The sequence below is a fragment of the Amblyomma americanum genome, chromosome 10, assembly GCF_052857255.1.
Source record: "Amblyomma americanum isolate KBUSLIRL-KWMA chromosome 10, ASM5285725v1, whole genome shotgun sequence".
NCBI lineage: Eukaryota > Metazoa > Arthropoda > Arachnida > Ixodida > Ixodidae > Amblyomma > Amblyomma americanum.
Window position 1 is genome coordinate 94,091,956 of NC_135506.1, and position 15,166 is coordinate 94,107,121.

The 15,166-nt window shown below is 49.1% G+C and overlaps 1 protein-coding gene across 3 annotated transcripts in view; it reads right to left on the reverse strand.

Annotated features, from left to right (window-relative positions):
- Nucleotides 1-13,200: 13,200 nt before the first annotated feature.
- LOC144106209 (uncharacterized) overlaps nucleotides 13,201-15,166 on the reverse strand; it is a 39,296-nt gene continuing 37,330 nt past the window's right edge. For all 3 annotated transcript variants that reach the window (XM_077638948.1, XM_077638946.1, XM_077638947.1), the window contains exon 4: nucleotides 13,201-14,715. In XM_077638948.1, coding sequence (XP_077495074.1) covers nucleotides 14,306-14,715 — 410 coding nt within the window. In that variant the 3' untranslated portion in view covers nucleotides 13,201-14,305. The remainder of the gene's footprint in view (nucleotides 14,716-15,166) is intronic.

Genomic DNA, 15,166 nt, shown 5'->3' on the forward strand with positions numbered 1-15,166 from the left:
GCTTAGACAGGCAGAGCAAAATGGTGGCTCTAAAAATTAATATGCAGAAAACCTTAGTAATCTTCAACTGTCCTGGAGGGGAATAGCAGTTTACAAATTGTAGCGAGGTGTTGGAACTGGTTAGGGAATATGTCTACTTAGGGGAGGTAGTGACAGCTGATCCGGTTCACAAGAGTGAAATAACTAGAGTAAGAATGGGATGAATGATGAATGGCATTTTACCAATTTTACCAATGGCAATTTCACCATTGGAACGAATTGGATTTCCAATTGGTTCCAACAGCATGCTGTTGGACCAGCTCAGTTTCCAACTGGTTCCAATTAGAATGGTGTTCCAATTTGATAGTCCAAATAGACTATCCAATTGGACCACTTGGGTTTCCAATTGGCGAGCCCCAATTGGTCTTACCTATTGCATCCAATTGGTGTGCCCAACTGTACCCAATGTATCCATATGAATGTCTGCATATTTTAGCAACAAGGTAGTAGTAATACGGTTCTTAAAATAAGATCTATCAGCAGCTTGACTTACTAAATTGTATTCATCACTTGCACCACCACTCGGGTTGAAATTAAATAACTGCGCTCAGTGGGCAAGCGTCACTGGCCCCTGCATGAGAGCCTCATAAATGGGGTATATAAGAAGTGTGTTCTCTGGATGTATATACTGAGGTAATATATGCTACTAGTGTGTGTATGTGTAGTGTTTCTTGTGTGTGGCATGTGCGTGTCTGTTGGCCTTGATTTCTTTAAAAGTATGCTAATTTCAATTTTGTAGTAAAAATGTTGATCGGCACCAGACACAGTGTCCCCCTGCAGTCCTCACAAAACAGTTTTCCTTTTGCACATTAATAATATGTTAATTTGTAGAAATATTTTTTACACTACATTATGCAAAACCCAATTGTGAGTTGTATTTTGTGAATATTTTCTGGGTGCAATAACTGCCTGTCCTAATGGGTCCAATTGGTTGGTCCAGTCGGGTGCAACTGGTCGGGTGGCAAAAAAACACAACTGGAACCAATTGGAAAATCCAATTGGAACTAGTTGGAATGTCCACTTGGAACCTGTTGGAATGTCCAATTGGAACCATTTGGAATGTCAAATTGTTTCCAATGTTTTCTTTTCATTGGGGTATCGTACTGTTATCTATGGGACAGAAACGTGGAGGCTAACGAAAAGGGTTCAACTTAAATTGAGTACCACGCAGCGATACATGGAAAGCAAAATGATAGGTGTAATGTGAAGAGACAGGAAGAGGGCAGAGAACAAACAAGTGTAATGACATCCTACTACAAATCAAGAGGAAGAAATGGGCGCGAGCAGGGCATGTAATGCAAAGGCAAAAAAATTGATGGTCCTTAAAGGTAATGGAATAGATTCCAAGAGAAGGCAAGCGTAGCAGGGGGCGGCAGAAACTTAGGTGGGCAGATGAGAATAAGTTTGCAGGGATAAGGCGGCAGCAGCTGGCACAGGACGGGGTTAATTGGAGAGATATGGAAGTGGCCTTTGTGATGCTGTGGGTGTAGTTGAAGTCCATATATCAGCTTTGCTTTAGGTGTAGTCAGGCTAATGATGATGATTATTACTATGCACAGGGATTATAGTATACAGAAAATCCAAAGACAACCACATAACCCCCTAGTGGCCTGATCTTCCGACCCATATTCACACGTAGCAGCACATTGCAAAGCTTGCAAAGAAGGAAAAAAAAGAAGACAAAAACAAAAGTGCCATCCGTTGTTTCAAAACAGTGACATACTTTTCAGCCACAAAATTTGCCTAACAGGAGAGGTAAAGGTGGCTTGTTTAATGAAGAAAAGAGCTAATATATGCATCTGCTAGACTTTTGTTTCATTTGCAGGCTGTGAATTTTCCTACCTGGACAACACATGAATTGTTAAGGCAATGTGACCACTTTGATTGCTGTTTGCATACCTATGCTTTTATGCAAACAGCCTTTCCATATACATTCCTCATACATGTCCCACTAAAATCAGCCGAGAGTCTGTGCATTTCTTGCATTTTACATGGTTGTCTTTGTCTTTTACTCCAGGAAAGTTCTTTCCGTCATGAGCCATGCCCAACTTGCTGCTTTATTATTACAAAGTCGCATAGATAAGATAAAAAATGGGTATGGTGGAGTTAAGACATGGATAATGCTGGTGTAATGATCAATATAGATTCATAACCATACACAATGTTATGCGACTGAATGAAGCAGTACAAAACTACTACACGATATACAAGAGACCTAACTATGTGAACAAAAAACAAGTTCAAGAGAGCAAGGTTAAGTGGTGGCGCATCTGTGGACTAGCTAGGTTCGGTTGTAACAAGCACTGCCGGGCTAGCCATTCAGCAGACAAGTATCTGAGGCTGCTGTGGTGTCGCGAATGCAGATGAGCCTGGGCCTCTCATCTTCGGGGCCACCGTTACTGCACTCGATGTGTCAGACCCTGGCCGGAGGCGCGCTTTCCTGCCAGATCCCTTGCTGACCTCGCACGCGTTACCGGCATTGATCACCTTCTCAAGAAAACTGCCCAGCTTGCGTTTTTCCTGCCGCCGTGTCCTCGTAGTAAAGAAAGGCTATCTAAAGGAGCGGCGCACAGACACTCAAGCTAGATCTCGAAAGGAAAGCAAAAAGATACAGCAAGGTAGAGGCAGGACACAGCGAGAGACAGAGATGGGCGCTGACTTTCAAGTTTGTATTTATTTTGTAGAGCGAGGGCCGAAACCGGTAGGGTGACAAAGGACATGACTGCACAGGAGCGAAAACAGTCAAGAGGAAAAAAAATGAAAAACAAAAAGTAAAACAGATGATAAAAGCATTGGGCGAAACACCACACTAGTGGAACTTCTAAATGGCCAGCCTCGAGAAGTTTGCCTAAGCAAGGCACCTTCAAGAAACATCGAAGGCTCGAAGTGCGAAGACCACCTGTGAGCGCAGAACGGAGTGAAGCCACAAATTAACCAATGCGCTGCAAGCAGAGTACAATCAGCAATCAGAGTAGGGAAGCGGAGATGTGGGATGGCTGGGAAAAAACCTGGGTCAAGGCCATTCTGTTTCAAAATAAAAATCCACCAAGGAAAAGGGTGGATGGGGCAGAAAGAAAACCTGAAAAACAAATGACAAAAACAACATGGTGTAAAGGTCTACCCTGAAAGAAAACAACCAGAGAAAGGCAAGAACACCGATGACTGAAGAAGGAAAAAAAGACACATGGACGACAATGGGACAGGAGAAAGAAGAACCTCTGTTCGATGACAATTTTCGTTAGCGCAAGGTAAGCCCCCCTTTTTTTTTTTCGAGCCACTGTGGTGGCTCAGTGGTTATGCATGCGCTCGGCTGCTGACCCGAAAGACGCAGGTTCGATGCTGGCCAAAGCGGTTGAATTTCGATGGAGGCGAAATTCTAGGGGCCCGTGTACTGTGCAATGGCAGTGCACGTTAAAGAACCCAAGGTGGTCAAAATTTCCGGAGCCCTCCACTACAGCGTCGCTCACAGCCTAGGTCGCTTTGGGACATTAAACCCCCATAGACCAAACCGTAAGCCTTTCTTTTTCAGTGAAGGTGATCGAAGAGACTGTCACGCAGCGGCCTTTGATGCTATCAATTTTTATGGCTCTCTCTAATGATTTCTCTGATAAGTTGATTGCTGCCTTTTGTTATTAGACAGCTGTTTCTGAGGCATGGCATGCAGCCGGAAATCAAGCAGTGGACACTGCAGTGCCCAGAAATCACTCTTTCCATGTTCAGTTCGTGTTTACGTATAGCAGTCATTGGCGCACCTAACACATAAGTCAGTGTAGACTGTGCCACAGATTAAGGGAACGGAGTCAACTACGATACTGCACGGCACGAACTGCAGTCTCTGGTACATGATACATGCACTTCTCTCTCTGTTAGGTAGGTTTACAAGATTGCAAAGCCTAGAAAGCCATTTAGGAGCGCGGAACGTAACGTACACGTTGGCATGTTGCCCGATTCTCTTTAGGTGGTACAAGAAATTGTGGATATAAGGAATAGTGGTGCGCCTTCCTTGTAGTGCGCTAGCACTAAGGCTTCCAATCACGAAAAAAACTCGTTGTTTGAGTGTTTGAAGCCAACTGGACCTAGAGAGGTAAAATAAATGTGGCTAATACTGCGTCGCGTTTCAGTTTTGAACCCACGGCGGCGTGAACAGAACAGCTTCGCTGGGCACTGCATAAGAGCACTATGCTATAGCCGCAACCAATCATCGCAAGCGTTGACCCCTAGTATTTAACTAACGCTCTCACGTGTTGTTCATTGCGTGTTGCCTTCATTGATTTCCCTTCGTACGCAATGGATCCAGACCACACCACCATTGCATTCCCTCTTAAAAGGGCTATGCAATAAATTAATTGAGATTACGTAAAGCAGACAAGAGATAGGCATTCATTACTCGTCTCCCCAAGGCAAGAATTTTTAAGCTAGCATCAATCACACCGAAGATATAGACGATTAAATATTACGCTCCTCCTCTCCCCCCTCAACTCGTACACGCGGGGCACCAGACAAAAATAAAGAAAACAGCTCTGGGACTGGGCCCCACCCATGAATGCGTCATCCACTGACGTTCCTTTTGCAACTTCCGGTTGTCGCTCCTAGCATCCCAGCAGCAGTGTCGGCGGCGTGATTGTGGAGCGCGTCGGGTTTCTTTGCTTGGTGTCTGTTGTAGTTAGCAGTAATACCACCCAGAACTCGAGGCGCGACAGCTCGCTCTTACGGCCATGATGGGCATCGAGCCCTATGTGTGCGCACGAAGAGCCGTGAGAGTGGCTCCGGAACTCCCGACAGACGGAGGCGGCAGAGGAAAATTGAAACCATATGCGCGAAGGCAATGCCCTGGCTCGCGCTTGCCCCAGAGGGTCGCGCGGCGGCACGAGCAGACGATTTTCACGGCTGCCGGAAGTGTGCCCGTGATGTCAAGGCTGCCGTGGCTCCAGCGAATGACAGCGTAGTGGCCTGGTGACGTCATGGGTATAGCGACGTCTTTTTTCACGATTTTAGTTTCAAAATCGGTCACTACGAGCACACCAATCGGCCCGTGAATTTTAAAAAATACGGTTTTTAAAAAATTCATAATAAATTGCCGGCTCATTTCCGAAGACTCATACTTGGTGTGAATGCTTCTTAGCATCATTTCTAAGCATTGAAAACATTTACAAGCGACATTTTACTCATTGCATAGTCCCTTTAAGGTGCGTTAAGCTGCCCGAAAATTATACAGTGTGCTACCACTGAGGCCTGCCTGAAGCTGAAAGCAAAATGAAACACGACGCGCTATAGCGCACATGCTTCATATTTGTCCAAGTAAGCTAAATCGGCTGTAATATTTTTCTTCCTTCTCTTTTCTTGGAGGAACGCCCTGCGACGAATCCTTTTAAGTGAGCTGCCTCTTAACAGAACTTTCAGGTTCAGTGCCGTGGATTTTAAGACATGGGAGGAAGCAAGGCTGCGATGAGTCACTCAACGTGTTCGCTTAAGCCGGATTCCATGGAATCAATACAGCATCTGTCATGTGCATTGAGATGTGACAATTTGATAGTGCTTCTTTTCACAGGTTTGGCGGTACCCAGCCGAATAATACGATAGAACAGGTTTTACCTGCCTTGATTCACAGGCCCAGAAATCATGGGTGGAATGAAAAGCCAGCCTTCAGTCAAGAAATTCGATTAATATAGTGTTTTAAAGGAAATTAATGGGTCAATGAGAGTGTTTTAAAAGTTCATAGACATGATCCAAAAGCATCGACGTACCTGAAAGTCTTGTCGACTGCTCGGAAGGCTTCTACGAGCAGGAAGAGACCCTGTTTCTCAGATGAGAGAAACAGGTCGCTGAGAACACTGGCAATGTAGGACCCAATGCATAGCCCATGTCTGAATGAACATGCTTCTTCCAAGACGTAGAAGATAGAATGAGGATAAAAGTTTAGCACTAAACTCTAGGAATCCACTATCCGGAACACCGGCATGGTTCTAAAAAGGCAGAACACCACGGTTTTCAATGCTTCTTGAACATCAGAAACAATTCCTCCTGAAGGATGGAGTAAAACAAGTCCTTGATGTCAGCAAAAATGCTGAGAAGCGGTGGGTCTGATCCTCAAGAAAATATAGCACCGCCAAGGAGCTCTTGATCAAAAATCGGTCAACCACACAGAGGATATGTAGGTTGATTTTAATATACGCCGAGATGGATTTCTGCCAAATTCCCTTTTCAGGCATGATAACACAAAGTGCACAATCCATTTCTGAGTTCTAGCTGCGAAGAACATTTTTGTCCTGGGGGGAATGTGCTCTTATCCATGGACTGTGCTAGGTGCTTGAATTTAAGCTTGGTGGACAGCTCCTTTGCCCTCAGCTTGAATAACACAAAAAGAAACGGTGAAGAAATGAGAGCCCCAAGTAACAAACAGCCCTTGCACTCTTGGCAAAGAAATGCGAGAGAAAGCTCTGTACCTCTTATGTGCAGTGAGCTGCCACGGTGGCTCGGTGGTTATGGCGCTTGGCTGCTGACCCGAAACATGGGGGCTCGATCCCGGCCGCGGCGGTCAAATTTCGAAGGAGGGGAAATTCTAGAAGCTCGTGTACTGTGCGATGTCCATGCACGCTAAAGAACCTCAGGTGGTTGAAATTTCCAGAGCCCTTCACTACGGTGTGCCTCATTGCCTGAGCCGCTTTGGGATGTTAAACCCCCATATACCAAACTTATGCGCAATGTTATAATAAACAGGGTGCCTGAAGTTAGACAGCAAGCTCTCAAGCACACTAATCTTTGAACAGGTCTCCACCATGCAGCTGCATGTGTAGCCCCTGTCTAGAACAGTACCCCCAGTCATACGCCTGTGCGGGGTCCGCATGAGCCGAAATGGAGGAGATTTCGAAACGCCTCTGGAGAACAGAATGGTCATCCAAAGAAGGTGTTTGTACCCTGTCGTTAGTCTATAGATTTTCTTCAGTTATTTTAATGCAAAAGCATTGTACAGCTCATCGGCGACGAAACCCAGCATTGGCGTTGCCCAGCTGCAGCAGTCCCAAAAATCCCAGATGACGTCACTGTGGTATCAAAGAAAAATAAAATACCTTGCAAACGCACGGGGAATTGATTTAACGATTGTGAGGCAAGCACGCAACCCATAGGCCACAACTTTTTTCTTTATTTCCATAGGCTACAAAACTGCATTACTTCGACCTCTTGGCAAACAAAGGTTAACACAGTATATGTGTTGCCTTCGACTGTATGCTGAGAGCAGGTGTGTGATTAGAAAGGAACAGGAAAATTGAAAGATTAAATGGAAATAATAAAAAGAATGCTTTCGCATTCAAAGCACATAAGTAGACTGAAGAGCTCTCCATAATTTTTTCAGTCGTCGTCCCTGTATCCAAGCGTGTCCTGCAATCATTGCTACAAACCTTGTAACAGACCCTCACCCTCAACCCGCAAATCTTTTCCGCCCTCACCTCATCAGCTCTGTCCACCCTCACCCTCACAAATTTACGGGCACTAGTCCTGCCTCACCCTCGCCTCACAGAGAAGAATCCTCATGAGGTGAGGCCCAGGTCTGCTAGCTGCAGGACATAGATCTGCAACGGTATTTAGGGTGTTGCAAAAGGGTTGCAAGCCCCAAGGGTAGCGTTGGCCTGGCGGCCTGGGGCAAAGCTGGAAACATCCGAACGTCCCGGCAAAGGATGAGTCGACTGGCAACAGAACAACTTGTTTATTCTGGCATCGCAAAAGAGCAGCCGGTCAGGGCGACCACGTTACTCGAAGGAAGAAAATCGAAGTCTCTCCTTGGCGTCCGGCGCAGCTGTCTTTTTATACCCTCGGAGTCGAGGGCAAGAAGGAACGGCTTGGGATGAGTCGCACAAGACGGCGACGCACGGACATGTACAGACGTGACGGGCGCGTCCGCCGGGCCGGCGCCGGTCAGACCTCCTCGCCTCCCAGTTGGGGAGCTCCTCTCCCCGGCTGCCGCGCTTTGACAAGCGTGGGCACCAACATGCACACACACACACACGCACACACGACGACACGTGGCATTGAAACCTGCCTGGACGCGTTTGGCGGGAGGCGTTGCGGCAGCGATGAACGGGCCCAAAATGACCGCCACTTTGAACGAAGCCCCGGCGTCCGTTGCATCCGCGCCGGCTATACCGCGCGTTGTAGGCGAAACGTAACAGACCGCCCCGCCGGGAGAAGGAGATCCCGATGGTCAGGGGACTGCATCCGCTGTCCGGAGGGATGTCGCTCGATGATGCTCGTAAACGAAACCGGTCGTCCCTCGACGTTGCTTGAGCGTAGCGCACAGAGAAAGCCTCGTTCTCAAGTTCAGGATCACACAGGGCACTGCAAAGTGACTTCAGGAGAGTTGCCATTTTTGTGCTCGTTCCCAGCAAGCGTTAGAACTACGCCGAAACGCAACCGCTCAGTCAGCAAGCACGAAACAACCCTCACTAAGCTCTGCCAGGCTCTTTCCCCTTTTATACTACTGCCTAGTTCCTTACAGTAGTCAAGCAGCACTCAGAACGCGTCCACAAATTGGAAAATTGCACTAGAAAGCACATAATCACTTAGAAACACTAAACAAAAGCAATATGTTAAAAATCCTGCCTCAGGAAGAAAACATCAGTAACAAACAACTTTGAGGAGGATTCCCACGTTAGGGGCTTCGACTTAAGCCATCGGCGTTACCGTTGAGACTCCCCTTTTTGTAACGCACCTCAAAGGAATATTGTTGCAAAGCGAGGCTCCAGCGCAGGAGGCGGCCATTTTTGGGAGAGATGGTCTGCAGCCACTGGAGAGGGCAGTGATCCGTCTCAATGATAAACCTCGAGCCGGCTAGGTAGCATGACAATTTCTGAACGGCCCACACGAGACATGCACACTCTTTCTCGGTGGCGCTGTACGCCTGCTCACGACAGGTCAGCTTACGACTAGCATACAGGACGGGGTGTTCCACTTCTCCATTTTCCCGTTGGCACAGTACAACGCCCATGCCTCGCTCACTAGCATCGCACTAAACAACGAACCCTTTTGTGTAGTCAGGCGATCGTAGCACAGGCTGGCTTGTTAGGGCGCTCTTTAGGGCGCTAAAAGCTCTTTCCTTTGTCTCGCCCCAGACGACTGTTTGGGGCTCTGTTTTTCTTAGAGAATCAGTCAGGGGAGCCGCGATATTGGAGTACCTGGGGATGTACCTCTGATAGTAGCCGGCGACACCTAAGAACGACCGAATATCGGTCTTCGTACGCGGTTGCGGGAAGTCTCGCACAGCGGCCACCTTTATTTCAGAGGGCCGGCGACGACCCTGTCCAATCACGTGACCGAGGTAGACAACCTCGGCCTGTGCTAATTGGCACTTGGGAGCCTTGACTGTCAAGCCCGCTTCGCGCAGCCGGGTTAGCACTGCCCGCAAGTGTGCCATATGCTCAGACCAGGATGCGGAGAATATCGCTACGTCGTCTAAATACGGTAAAGCGAATTCTTCCTGTCCCCGCAACACTTTGTCCATGAGGCTTGAAAAGCAGTATGGCGCGTTCTTCAAACTAAACTCAAAACTTTAGGACGGAATGTTCCCATTGGTGAAATGAACGCCGCATACCTACTAGCCTCTACTGTAAGTGGAACCTGCCAATAACCCCTGACAAGATCTAGGGTGGAAATAAACTGAGCGCTACTAACTTTCTCAAGGCGCTCCTCGATGTTAGGGATCGGATAAATTTGATCCTTAGTGATGGAATTAAGCCTGCGGTAGTCGACGCAAGGACGAGGTTCCTTGCCCGGTACCTCAACTAAAATCAAAGGGGAGGTATAATCACTCTCACCCGCCTCAATAACACCGAGCTGTAGCATTTTCTTTACCTCAGCTTCCATAATATCGCGCTGGCGGGGTGACACCCGGTACGCCTTGGATCGTACTGGCTCTGGGGAGGTAAGTTCTATATCATGAGTAAGGACAGAAGTCCTACCAGGCCTCTCAGAGAACTGACCTTGAAACTCTTGTAAGAGTTGGTGTAGTTCGGTTTTCTGCTCAGCCGACAGCGGTGCTTTAATTATTAAGTCACTAATGACCTGATCAGTGTCTTCCCTGTTCGTCACTGAGCCTAGTCCCGGAAGCTCGACCGGAAGCTCTTCTAACTTGCCCGTGTCGGGCATTTCCTCTCCAGTACCTAGTGCCTTCAGCGCTACAGGCTCAATTTTATTCAGTTCGGACGTGCTCTGAATATCAGCTTGCTGCGCCTCCGACCCTTTCTCATTGTTCGACAACGTCGGCCCCGCAACTACCGCCTTTGCAGCGAGCTCCCGAACTCTCGATCTGGTTAAGGCCTGAACGCTAGCCTCACCAAACAAAAGCCCCTTCTCGCGCAGGAGGTGATCGGACCTGTTCGAAAATAGGTACGGGTACTGGGGGGGCAGCATAGATGACACTACGGCCTCCGTCTCAAGTGCTCCGAAAGGTCCTTCAATAAGCACTTTTGCTACGGGCAGACACACGCTATGAGCTTCCAAGGCTTGCTTGATCCATGCGCACTCGCCCGTGAACATATCGGGTTCTACGTAAGAGGGGTGAACTACATCCATTGTAGCTGCGGAATCACAAAGCACTTGGCACTCTTTCCCGTTCACGAGGAAGTCTCGCATGTAAGGCTCGAGAAGCTTCATGTTCTCGTCAGTGCTACATAATGACAAACACACGACTTCTCTTTTTGTTTCTGGACACTGCGCCGAAAAGTGACCCGGCTTCTGGCACGTATAACACACGCGCGCTTGCCTCCTCTGGAACCGCTTTCTGCGTTCGGCTTCGGCTGCCGCCGTCTCCTTACGTTCGGTCGGACTGCTTTCACTCGCATCCGCACTACGTGTGTCCCCCCTTGCTCTCATGGGTGTGAACTTCGGCCTCTCAGACTTGGAGCCAAATTCACCCTTTTGACCGTCCTTAGCTCCGCGAGCCCGACGCGTCACAAACTCCTCGGCTAGCTCGGCGGCTTTAGCCACTGTACTAACGTCTGGCCTATCCAAGACCCAGTACCGCACGTTCTCAGGTAACCGACTGTAAAACTGTTCCAGCCCGAAACACTGCAGAATTTTCTCGTGGTCACCAAACGCTTTCTCTTCTTTGAGCCACTCCTGCATGTTTGACATAAGCCTGTAGGCAAACTCTGTATATGACTCACTTCTGCCTTTTTCATTTTCCCGAAACTTCCGACGGAACACCTCCGCTGACAGCCTGTACGTTTTTAGCAGACTCGATTTCACTTGGTCGAAATCCTCTGCCTCCTCTCTCTTCAAGCGAGCGACTACGTCGGCCGCCTCGCCGGGTAACAAAGTGAGCAAGCGCTGTGGCCACGTTTTCCGAGAGAACCCCTGCTTCTCGCACGTTCGCTCAAAGTTAACCAGGAACAAACCAATGTCCTCTCCAAGCTTAAACGGCCGCATCAGGTCAGTCATTTTGAACGATACTCGTTCTCCTGCACCATGTGCCTGACTTCCATTACGAGCGCGTTCCATCTCTACCTCGAGACGCTTCATTTCCAAAGCGCGCTCTTCTTTCTCTTTTTGCTCTTTACGTTCGCGCTCGTCTTTCTCTTTTTGCTCTTTACGTTCGCGCTCGTCTTTCTCTTTTTGCTCTTTACGTTCGCGCTCGTCTTTCTCTTTTTGCTCTTTACGTTCGCGCTCGTCTTTCTCTTCTTTTTGCTCCCTCTCCTCAATGGTCTCAAGGCATTCCGACAGCTCGTCATCCTCAGCCTCCAACTCAAGAATAGCCCTTAGCAGTTCTGGTTTTCTGAGTTTGTCTGAGACATCCAGACCCAACTCTCTTGCAAGCTCCAGCAATTTCGGTTTGCGCAACGACTTCAAATCCATGGCTGCTCCGAATGCTGCTTTCTCTACTGCCTACTATTGTCTTGCCGCAAACTAACCCGGCAGCAACGACAACGACAATTACCAGCTCTGTTTCTGACACTAACAAAAGCCTGGCAAAACTCAGAAGAAGAAAGTCCCGCACTCACCAAACCTCGCAGCCAAGAATTCAGCGCAGTCGTTCCGCTGCAGGCAACCAGTCATCACACAGGGCTCGTTGCACTGCTCCCGGATGGTCGTTGAGCTGCTCAGCATACAGTTGACCGCATATCTTCGCTGCTGGCCTTCGTTGTCGCGATCTCACCGCTGGCAACCAGTTGTTGCAAAAGGGTTGCAAGCCCCAAGGGTAGCGTTGGCCTGGCGGCCTGGGGCAAAGCTGGAAACATCCGAAGGTCCCGGCAAAGGATGAGTCGACTGGCAACAGAACAACTTGTTTATTCTGGCATCGCAAAAGAGCAGCCGGTCAGGGCGACCACGTTACTCGAAGGAAGAAAATCGAAGTCTCTCCTTGGCGTCCGGCGCAGCTGTCTTTTTATACCCTCGGAGTCGAGGGCAAGAAGGAACGGCTTGGGATGAGTCGCACAAGACGGCGACGCACGGACATGTACAGACGTGACGGGCGCGTCCGCCGGGCCGGCGCCGGTCAGACCTCCTCGCCTCCCAGTTGGGGAGCTCCTCTCCCCGGCTGCCGCGCTTTGACAAGCGTGGGCACCAACATGCACACACACACACACGCACACACGACGACACGTGGCATTGAAACCTGCCTGGACGCGTTTGGCGGGAGGCGTTGCGGCAGCGATGAACGGGCCCAAAATGACCGCCACTTTGAACGAAGCCCCGGCGTCCGTTGCATCCGTGCCGGCTATACCGCGCGTTGTAGGCGAAACGTAACAAGGGTAACTTCACATTTAGAGAGAAATGCAATGGCACAGTCAAATGGAAATGAGGATCACAGAGAAACAACATCTGCGGTCACACCAACCTGCTCTGACCGACCATGCATTTAATCCCTCTGAGACAAGTTTCACTCCGAAGGTGCATCTAGTGATGATAGGTGCTAAAATATAGCAAAGGTACACCTTTTCTAACATGACAATCAGGCTGCAATGAAAAACGTAATCTCAAATAAGAGGAAAACGTCTCATGCTGGTCAAATACATGCAAGAACGGCATATGTCTGGCTGAAGTTGACAAGGGAAGCAAGCTGTGTCACCATAGAGGTTGTGATAAAGAATGTTCATTTCTTTAGATGTCACAACAGAAGCTTGTTGGGATTCAGGTAGCGTGACTGGGCCAGTGAAGAGACGAGGACGATCGGAGGAAGAAAACTTGGAAAACTTTATACAAAGACTATTTACATAATGTGCAAGTAAGGGCAACTGAGAGTGCTTCTCAGTAAAGAGGGCTCCTTAGCAGTCGGGAGTCTCTCCCAGCAAAGGGTATCTTTCAAGAGGGGGCTCTCTCTGGTACCAAACCAGCAGCTCGTTAAATACACTTCGTATTCCCCAGATCCCTAGCTGGGGAATACAGTTCGAAGAATGATGTCCAATCACGCGATGGCACTGATGGTCCCACCCACGGCCGGGCGGTCCTGATGTTCTCTTGCAGCTCGGTCGAGGGAAAGGGAACAGGACCCGGTCATGTTGCTGTCCACGCGGCCTCCAGGTGGGCGCGCACGTGTGTCCAGACCGCGCCCAAGTGGACCTGGAAGGCGCCTGCGTGACACAGGAATGCAGGCTGTCTCCCAGCAGGGGTTGAAAGATCTTGTACTGATGACCGGAAGGCGGAATCTCTGTCGAAGGCACGGCACTCGGGCAATTGTTCAACTCCAGCGTGACTGAAGAGGGCAACACTGATCTTAACCTTCGTCGTCTGATGACCGGAACGAATACGTGGGGATGCTATTGTCGTCGCTGCACCCGATGACCTGTTCGAACACGTGGGGACGCTATTATCGTCGCTGCACCCGATGTTCCTGCAGCCACGTTTCTTCCAGAGGGCTCATTCACCTTCGCGGTGGTTTTCAGTGAATCCTCCCCCATGTCCAACTTCGCCGAACTCAACAGCAGGAAGGGAGCACGAGCACAGCAAGCTGCAAAGCCGCAGAAAAACATGCACTTTCTAGTGATGCTTGACAATATGTTAGTAGGTATGGTATGTGGACGAAATTTCCGCACTCCAACTGCGGCGTCCCTCATAGCCTATGTGTCACTTTGGGACATTCAGCACCACATACCATACCGATCAGTTTGATACAGCTTTGGAGATGTGCCGCAAGGTTCCAGTTCTTCAGAGGTGAGTTGTGCCATGGCATCACTGCACCAACGTGGCACTCACTGAGGAAGGTTGCAACACCAACAGCTACTGATGGCACCACTGCACGGTAACTTTTGAGTCACTCAGCTGCGAGGCACTGGCATCTTCAAATAGCGTGTAAGGCATGATGCGACCACTGCACATCAGTAACATGCGTCCCTGTGCCGTCTTCCGGTGCCGTCACCGCTCCCATAGTGGTGATGAGAGCGCGCTTTGGGTACAAGGTAGGAATGGCGCTGGGCCTAAGGCGCTTCTCTGGAAAGATGCGTGTGAAGGAGCTCGACTCAAAGTGCAGCGAGCATACGAAGCTCTGCACATGCTCCGGTGGTGTCCAGTGGAGCGAGTCACCACGGCCGGGACACTGTCGAATAAAGTCAATCCATTTGTGGCGATCGGGCTCTCGCACGGGTAGAGGATGCAGCACAGTGTTGTGGGATCGCTCCAAGCCACACGCGATGCAGCGTGGATCCAGTGGAGCCACTGGAATTGGCTCCTGCACCATGCAAGACACAGAGCCTGCAGGCAGAGTGATCCAATAAAACCATGGCAGCGGGCGGCATCGCCATTTCAAATGCTACCTCTGAGCTGCAACACTAGACTCAAGCAGCAGTTGTCAATCTATTCCAGGGGTTTGAAGCTCGGGAAGTCCAATGTGGCTTTGCGAATATGAAAAGGTCTGTCTTGACTTCAATCCCTCCTTGCCCAACACGGAATGTTAAAAAGAGCATGCAGATGAGCAAGCCCCAAAAAAAATGCCCAAACTCGATGCATACTGGCTGGCTGTGCAGTGAAACAGTCCACTATAAGCAATTACAGCAAGATTAGTGCTGTAATAAAAGTGGGGGACTAGGCATGCATGGCTTTAGGTCCTCGGGGAACCTAAATATAGATCAAAGAAACGCGGTCTGAGACACCCGTGATAAGTCCTTTCTCCAGTTAAAGAGCCCAAGAAACTCTTTCGAAAGCG